Here is a 9,512-nt window from a genome sequence, read left to right on the forward strand (position 1 = left end):
GCTTCCGCAGCAACTGTCAGAGCCAGCGATTGTCGGGTAGTATTCCCCGCTTACGTCCCTGACGAACCTTGAACCGAACACATCAAAAACGTAGCGATGGTTCGTGAAAGATCGCTTTGGCTCGCCCCGTCCGCGAGCGTGAACGTCGCCATCTTCATTGAGTTTGGCAACTTCGGCTGCCTGGTAACTACAAAGTTATCTCAATTGCCAAACTCAATCGTGGAGACATTTTGACGTCACCGCTAACTTTATTATTTTACCAGCATAGCTCGAACTCCATCGGAATCCGAAAGGAAAAACTCAATCGCAACGTCACATCACGTGACCAAAAGGGCAGCCAATCAACGATCGATTGGGTTAACTTCATCGTTGAGTTTGCGAGGCTTTTCCTCCTCTGTCGTCACCGCTAGTGGTACGTGGATCTCTGCGGCGCCATCTCTCGTGCCAGAGGCGGCGCGAACGCGTTCTTGACGTGTTCGACGACGTTAAGTCTATTGTCTTGTCCTTGTTGCCTCAACACGGACCTTTATTTGTTTCGACGGCGTTCGGCTCAGGTGCGCAACGGAGCCGGAAGGCTGTCTTGCAAACGGTGGGTTTCAATGACCGCTTGTGCGGCAGCTTGGCCTTGCGTGCAAGCTGGACCAGTTCTTCCTGACTTCTGCACGTGATCAGCCTGGTCTGGAAGGCTTGGGCCTCGTCCAGGTAGCGCTGCTTCTGGGACGCCAGGTCTTCGGCCAGCTGTCTCTCCTCTTGCCGTATGGTGGCCAGCTTCCCTTCGAGCACGGCCACTTGCTGTTTGCGGAGCTCCAAAGTCTCCGTCCAGTCCTGGAGAGACGAGACCGTCGGAGGCATGTTATTTTTAACCTCCAACAGGTTAGGCCTGTCTATGGACGAAAAAACTGACGGAAGGACGTCATCCGTTCAATTTGGCGGGCAAGATCGCGCCCACCGAGTTTAGCGGACTTACGTCCCGCTAAATTTAGCGGGATGTCACGTGACAAGCCTAGGCTATGACGTAATGTTCGTTCAAGAATTCTGTCAGGAATAAGCATAACAAAACCTGCAGATGTTTTTCTCTTTTTTTTTTTTTTGGAGCGCAACTTTTAGGGGCATGTTTTCGGCTTGAGCGGCGTCGGCATAACCGTGAGGTCACGTGACCCCGGTGACGTCACGTGACCCCGTGAGGTCACATGACCTCACGGTTACGCCGACGCCGCTTGGAGGGAGGAGTAGCAGGCAGGATGAGGAGGTGAGGACGAGGGTATACGCTCCCCTCAGTACCCTTCCCTCCTCCTCAAGAGCTGCGCTCTAATTCGGTGTTACAGGGGGTTTTAAGTGCAGCTCTTAGGCGCCCGTTCCCGGGTTGAGCGGCGTTGCCGTCGCCGTTGCCGTCGCCGTCGCCGTCGGCGTAACCGCGCACGTTCCTTTATGGGACGTTTCCCCGCTAAAGTTAGCGGAAAATTTTCCGCTAAAGTTAGCAGCGAAATTGACGTCACGTGATCTCATCAACAATTCAGTTTCCCCGTTAAATTGAGCAGGGAAAATGACGTCACGACTTCATGTCACGTCACCCATGAACAAATTCAGCGACAGGGGGAGGAGAAGGGGCATACCCTCCCCTTCGTACCCTCCCCTCCTCCCCCTCAAGAGCTGCGCTCTAGTTTCGCATTACAAAGATTTGTAAACGTCTTTCATTTTCTTTCTTTATGTTGGCAGTTTTTAACGTTGTAACATATGTTATAAATTATATTGCTGACTTCACTCGAGAGCACCGTTGCTCTGGTGCGCTCGGGCACATTATCCACAATTACTAAGTGAGCTACGCTTAGAGTATTGGCACTTTGTTCCCCGACATTGTTGTGGGTGCCGCCATCTTTGGTGCTTGTTCAGAGTAGACGCAAGTGCCGATCGTCATGATTCAAAAGTGCGACTTCTTCAGCATTAGATTCGGTGTTAGGAAGCTCATGTAATATTGTTTTGCTCTGTAGCAAACTGTGTAAACGTTTCTGGAGGACGGAAAAGCGTTTTCCGTAATTTCAGGAAAAGCTTCAGATAACTGGCAGCCATGATTCTAAGCCCCAAGATAAGTGCCGTTACACTGAAGCGTAGCTTATTTAGTGGCTCTAGTCTCTACGAATCAAAGGGTGACGTTGGAATGCTGACCCTTCAGTCTCAAAATGACCTATATTCTTAGGCCTGGTTCAGACAGTTGCGTTTGAGTGCGTTTAACTGCGTTGTGGCAACGAGAAACCATGACATCCCTGCTGCCTGTATCGCGTGCCAAAAGGATTCCTTGAATTGGATTCCATGCTTCATACGAAGCTCAGATGTGCCGGTGACTCGTTTTCGGTTCTCGACGCAACGCAGTCGAACGCACTCAAACGCAAGTGTCTGAACCGGCCATTAGAATTAGGGAGTCGAACTTATATGCCTCAGAGGCCGATGCCTCGGCAGCACATTATGACAGGCACAATGCCCTTCCCCAATGTCCTCCTCCCCATTCCCACTCGCACGTTTCTCTCCTCCTCTCCCGAAAGGAGCTGGTTCGGACCAGGCGTGTACAAGATACTCAGAAAAAGTACTTAAGTTAAGTTACTGAGTACCTGGTTGAAAAGTAACTGAGCACAGTGCAAAATACTCAAATCTGAAAAGTATCTGAGTATAGGGTAGTAAATATTCGAATAAAGCAACTCGTTAGTTTCAAGATAACCCTGGCCACAGCCGGCCACTACATCCTCTTAGCAGTGACCTAGCCCCCCCCCCAAAAGCGTTCCACAAAACTATTTTCTTTGCTACTTGAAATTGTACTTGAAATTGTTTGGTCTTTAAGATTTTTTTATTTTTTTCTATTTATTTGATGCAGAAAAGCATTTTTCCCTCTCTGAACAACCAGCATTTTTCCTCTCCGAAAATAAAGGAAGAAGGCTGCAGTAACTTTTGCTATACTCCGTTTCACCTTATGTTGTACCGCAGCGAATGCTAGAAGCGCGAGCTCATAGCGTTGACAGAGCTCGTGCCGCCGAGATGTTCCTTAGAGCATGGGGCTCGCGCTTGTAGCCTTTCCTGCGGTACATCATAAGGTGAAATAGGGTATCGACTTGCGAAGTGAGTACGAGTTACGTGCGAAAAAAGTATTTAAGTTAGAGTACTAAATGCTCACATTCAAGAGTCTCTGTAAAATACCAATTGTTACCCACAGAAGGATTCGATAACTGGAGTGGGCGCATTTAAGTTTCGTAAAAGTCTGGTTAGGACGCTATTAACCTACCTCCTCTACTCATATTCCAAGTGCAGTAGTAAAAAAAAAGTCCGGGTCCTTGCAGCACTTTAGCCTTCTTTCCCCTTCATGTGGTGAATCAAGAGGTGCAGCTTAGATTAGCTTTATGCTAATTTATCAAGACGTGCGCAGGTTCCGAACACCAGAAGCCTCCTTTCATCCTTAGACGACCGAATCTAGTAAAAATACTTCGCGCAGCGCATGAAAAAATGCGCAACACTTTGAATTTGCTTGATGTGACGAGTACAGACAACAAATCCCAAGTGCTGAATTTTCGGCGCCAGCTAAAATAGGCCAAAACTGGTCACGACGTTTGCGTGAGCGCTTGACTGGCACTCCTGTTCTCACTGACTGGAAACAAGCCTCAGCCAAATAAACCTAAACCAACGTCATTTTTTTTTTACAGCGACATTACAGCGATGTTACAGCGATAGCTGTTGGACACTTCGCGGTTTCACGCCGTCGACCGCGCTCCATATCGACGCGGGCCATTTTCGGCACTCCGCCAAAACATCCCACGGGTCGCTGATAACAAAGATAACAAGCAAGCAAAATAACACGCATGGTCCTGCATGGTAGCAAGGTAACATGCATGGACAGTAAAACAGTCCCCGCCGGACAATCTTGCAGTGCACTGGGATATAGGTGCCCGTGTGCACTGCAGGGATATATAGGTGCCCGCGTGGACCAGAATGAGCGCAAACAGCAATTCGCGGGAGGTACGTTGATAAAACTGCCTTAGAATTGTACGATGTATCAGAAATCAAGGGGAAAGCAAGTGCGTTAGTGCCCCGTCAATGCACCTGACAAATATAGAGTTGTAATTTCTAAACGAAGTACTAAAGTTCTTTTCGAGACCCTCATTTTATGGTCAAACTCAATCTACGAGCTCTAGCCATGATAAAAAAAAAAACGAAATTACATTTATGCGAGGCTGATTTGCATATTAAAAGAGTGATGAAACCGTCCGTCGTTCGACCATATTCAGAAAGGTTCGGTAGCGCCATCTGCCGTTCTGCGCCAACGGCAAGCGTAGGAATCTTTTACCATTTTTTTAACTCACAAATCGGCCGCACATAAATGTTTCTTTTTTTTTTTTTTAGGAAGCTTTACGTTTGTGACAATAAAACAAGGATCACAAAACGCACTTGAGTGCCCCCTTGATAGCCTGTATTTGTTTCAATGAACTTTCATTTTGAGTGCACTTCGTCTTGTCTATTTCCTTCTCCATGTTTATTCGGCGCTTTTCGTTTAGCACGTGTGACTATTTGAACCGAAGTGATGTACGAAAACAGGCTCCCCTTTTACGCAGACAGTTGAAATGCTCTCACTGGTTCTAAAACGTTATGGAACTTTCGTCCGGTGTGTTATGCGGTTTCATACGAAACACGAGCGCACTCTATGGGCGCGCGCTCGCACCCTAAATCGTTCATACAGTCCGTCTGCTTCAAAATGACACCTTCAAACCTCAGCTGTCGCTATGTCTTTAATGTCGGTCATGTTCAGGAGGTGACCGGGCAACACTGACAGAATTCTGGCGTATAAGTTCCGTGTTTTCCGCATTCATTTTTCTTTAAATTCCGGGGTTATTTACCGGCGTTTTTTTTTTTTTTTTCCTTTGAATCGGTGTTTTTCGGTGTCTAATTACAATGCCGGCGAGAAATTGATGTTTATCGGTAATATACAAGTTATAAATAATAATATTTTTGACCAGTAAGGCTGCAGGTAAAGAGTACAGAAGGGAACCGGGCAAGGAATGTGGTTTCGATAGAGAGGAACAACCCCAAGGACAGTTCAGTGCGGCTGTGCTTCGGGTCAACAAGAAAAAAAAGTAGGGTAGAAAATTTCTGCTCGTAAAGCTGGGGTTTCTTTTTTTTTTTTTTTTTTTTTTTCTTCAGGGACAGTTTAATTTTGGGGTTTTTCGGTTTTTACCGTTTCAGAGAAAACCGCCTCGAGGGTTAATTTTTGGTGTTTATCGGTAACTGTATATACCAAAAACACAAAGCCCTTTAGGTATAACCCACCCACGTGACACGGTGGGTTAATTGCCTGCGGTACACAACATGTTGTTCCAGACTGCAGACATTGCAAACATCGAAAATCTCCATGATCGGGGGAGTCATACGACGCCCGTTTGAGTCATGATGCCACGCTCCCATCAAACCCAATCCGAATCACGACATGGGGGCTATGTTGTACGTTTTGGACTCCCAGGAGACAAGGGAGAAGGAAGTGACGTAGGTGTGAATGAACGTATCTTAGCAGCACCACGCAACGCGTCATCAGCGACTCCACCAATCAACATCCAAAGAGCGTTGTTGACGTCACTACCTTCTCCCTAGTCTCCAGGGGGGCTGTGTTGCGCTTTTTGGACTCCCAGGAGACTAGGGAGAGGGAAGTGACGTCAACGACACAGCAAACGCAGATTGGGTGTTGATTTCGTTTTCTTCTGTCAACATCCAATCTGCGTTTGCTCTAGTCGTTGACGTCACTTCCTTCTTCCAAGTCTCCTGGGAGTCCAAAAAGCGCAACATAGCACCCCTGGGAGTCCAAAACGTGCAACATGGCCCCCCTGTCCTAAACAGTTCCAAAGCTAATTACCTGAGAGTCGGTTGCCTCCACCATCGCCCGACCAAGGACTTCACCCATGAGCTTGTTGTTCTGACGGAACCGGCACCAGGCCACCAGGACGTCAGGACTGTAGTTCGTTTCCAAAGCGGACCTCCCGTGGTCCGGGTCGCGGGGTTCCACTTCGACCAGAGGTCCTGGAATGATCTGCGACCGGTGCCCTAGCAGGGACTCCGAGTACGCCGAACGAATCCCCGGCGAGACAATCGTGGGCCAGTACCAAAGTCGACGATTTCGGTCGTGTTCCACGAAGCGTGCGCTCCGATGGCCGTAACTGGTACACGGACGCCGAGCGTCGCACGAGAATCTGGCAAAGTGGCGGTCTTCGTAAGCTCGTGACATATTGTCGTCTGTCTTGCGAAAAAATGATGTCGTCGGATGATCGTCTGCCACCGGGTCACGGGGCCTTGACCAAAACTTCGTTCTAGTTCCGTTGACCTCCTCGGGGCTTATGGAAGACGGCAGACGCCCGGCGCTTCTGGTGTTCTACGACAAACCAGACGCTTTCAGAACTTGTTCCTGAGTTTACATGGATGAATAGACCTATTGCTATATTACCCAAGCATCAAGGAGAATGCAGAGACTGGTGTTCCACGCGCCGCACGCGCTGGCCTCAGCAGTAGCAAGTTTTCTAAAGCAAATACCTAAAACAAATGGTATCTTGCACGCGCGTTCGTCAACGCGCTTTATTTTGGTTATTTACTTCGAATCTTTTATACGGGGAAGGCGTGCGCGTGTGGCGCGTGGAATACCAATCCCTCCATTCTCCTTGATGCTTGGGTAATATAGCAAATGGTCTATTGAGAGTGATAACGTATTTTGACTTTTTTTTTTTTTTTGTGACGTCGGCGTTGTTGAGGAACCTAGGCTATTGGCAGATGACGTTTTCAGTCGACTAGGCGCTCCAGAGTTGAAACAAAATGGTCGACGAAGGGCCGCAAGGGCTGCAGTCACGAAGACGATTGCAGAAGCGTCTGCTGTCGTAGCGGTCCGCAGAAAACACGGCTTTTTCAACATCGTGGCTCGAGACGCCCGAAGTACCAGCGAATGTGGAAGTTCGAAGCGCGCGGAGCGCGTGAATTCGGCGCGTTGCGAGGCCGCACGCACGCCGTGAACCACGTGATCTCGCTGACTATGACGTCAGCAAATGGAAGGAACTTCAATGTCGGCGGTGTGGGCAGCGTTGGTTTCAGAGCGCAATGATATCAAGCTTCCACCATGCTCATCACAACCACCATCGAACTTGTTGTTCGCGAGGTAATGACGTCACGAGAGGAAACCAGAGTGCCACCAGTGCCACCAAAACATTTCGCCGCTATAGATGCTTTGCAGCAGCTGTGCATGGACGCCGCCATAACTGACCTTCAGTTTTTGTTTCCTCTTATTCCTTTATTTCACTTCATCATTACCATAGCGGGCCAGGTAATTGCCATATTAGATTCAACTGTGTCCTTTTCTAAAGCATCGGCCTTTGTAGAGGATCGTGAACTACCGTTTCAGTTGCTCGGCATCTCGGTAAGACAAGAGAAGGTCAGTAATGGCAGCTGTAATTTGGCGCGTGTGTAAAGCGTCTATACTCACAAAGCCTGGCAGTTCGATGACGGAGCCATAGAGTGCCCGGTCGCAGATTTGGAGCGCGAGAATCTGGTAGCACAGAGAATTTCTCGGGAACCCGGTATTTAGCGCACAGCTTTTGCAGCGGCGAGGACCCGTATGGTTTTCAAACTTGACGAGAAAAGAAAAAATAGTCAGAGTGCAGGCGAGCTGGTGTAAGTTGAACATGATTGTAAACCTGAGACTGGGGCAGGAAGAGAACACAACAGAAGGTAGTAAAAGAGGAGGCAACGTCTCAAACTCAGCTGCAAAGTTTATTTCGAACACGCTTTATATACTCTACAAAAAAACAAAAAACATGACAAGAGGACAATGACACTTCGGTAAACCTTCACTTATCTCCCTTGACCTTGGCTGTGGGACACTCACACAAAGGGACACACTCTGGCATAACCACCGCTACCCGGCGAACGTAGGTGAAAACACTGCTGAACACAAAGAAAGGGTTTGACCTTCAAAGATGCGTTCCCTCTAACAAATCACTCAGTCCAAAGAAACAATACTATACACTGCTACCAGCCGGAACTGGGGCCATCTCCAAAAATGAGAACGACATTGCCCTCCTACCACGAACCACAAATGGATAACACAGCGACTTTCTCGAGTCCAAGTCCAAGGATACACATATAAACAACACTAATACTACAAAAAAAATAATTTACAAGCGTAGAAATTGCTTACATTCGTTCCCAAACTGCAATGACGCCTGACTTATACAGTTGCCAGACGTTTTTATACGAATCGTTTCTTGGACTACACGTTTCATATCATCGCGTTCTTTGTGAATTACTTCCGTCTCGGACCATTTGGCTTTACAATTATTACACTCTAAAAGGTGCCTCGCTAACTCGGAATTGGACGCGTTGTTTATCACATTCCGTTTGTGTTCCGTCAGTCTATCATTTAGACATCTCGACGTCTGACCTACGTATTTAAATCCACACTCCAAAGGAATCTCATAAACCACCGAATTCTCACACGGTACCGACTTCTCGCGATGTGCCTTCTGGCAAACTTCCTGTTTCGAATCAAAAGGTGTAAGCTTGCATAACTTAAAATCGGATGTGAACACTGTTTCTACGAAAAACTTTTTCGCCGACGCTTTTATGTTATGGGAAATATCGTGAAAATACGGTATAGCAACTCGTCGGTTCCTAACAGTTGGTTCATTCTTTGAATGAACCAACTGTTTTTTTTTTAAACAAAGCAAAACAAACAAACAAATTTCAAAACAAAGCTGAAAATGCCATGATTGTATTGTTCAAGGACTGGAACGGAAAGTTGGCAAAGATGAGAAGGGACATATATGCACAGTGTTAAAGGAAGAAGATAAAGAGCAAGTTGTCAAAAGCATAATGAGTCAATCCAAAATGTACCTATGTTTAAAATTTTTCCTAAAGGACCATAAAGTGGAGATGCCTCTCAGAGTGGTGGTAAACGAAAACGGAACGTGGCAAAGAGTTGTGTCTAAGTTTCTGCAGCATGGGTTAGAACTTAGGTCAGGTCAGTTTAGACAAATCCTTATCGCTGAGAAACACAGAAGAACTCATTCAGATCTTAGAACACAACCATGGGAGGAGGTGTTCGGTATTCTCCATGGATATAAAAGATTTGTACTATTCTCTGGAAAAGAAGAGGCTGATGAATGCCGTGAAGGAGGTGCTAGAGTTGAATCTGGTAAAGTTTCAATCAGGGTCGGGCGTAACAGTGGAAAGCTTCCTTACCGTGTTAGATCTCTACTTAAAGTCAACAGTCCTCGAATATAATAATCGAAAATACATCCAGAAAGAAGGTGTATGCATAGGCTCGTCGGTCGCTCCGTTGTTAGCTGAAATATACCTCAACAGTTTGGATAGAGTATTGTTTGACAGGATGAATGAGTTGTCACCTAACGTGGGCTTCATCAGAAGATATGTAGATAATATTTTTGTCTGCACGTTTGAAGAAGGAAAGTCGGAGTATCTTGAAAAGCTTATTAGGTCAACGGCAGCGT

At 47.0% G+C, this 9,512-nt stretch overlaps 1 protein-coding gene across 1 annotated transcript; it reads right to left on the reverse strand.

Moving 5' to 3' along the window:
* Positions 1–513: 513 nt before the first annotated feature.
* Positions 514–6,247, reverse strand: LOC115327203. Its single transcript, XM_029988150.4, has 2 exons — positions 5,879–6,247; positions 514–825 (listed from the first exon to the last, which is right to left on the reverse strand). The coding sequence occupies exons 1-2, from the start codon at positions 6,245–6,247 to the stop codon at positions 514–516; spliced, it is 681 nt and encodes a 226-aa protein (XP_029844010.3).
* Positions 6,248–9,512: the final 3,265 nt, after the last annotated feature.

Source organism: Ixodes scapularis, unplaced genomic scaffold, assembly GCF_016920785.2.
Source record: "Ixodes scapularis isolate PalLabHiFi unplaced genomic scaffold, ASM1692078v2 PGA_scaffold9__187_contigs__length_104089568, whole genome shotgun sequence".
In the NCBI taxonomy this organism is placed as follows: domain Eukaryota; kingdom Metazoa; phylum Arthropoda; class Arachnida; order Ixodida; family Ixodidae; genus Ixodes; species Ixodes scapularis.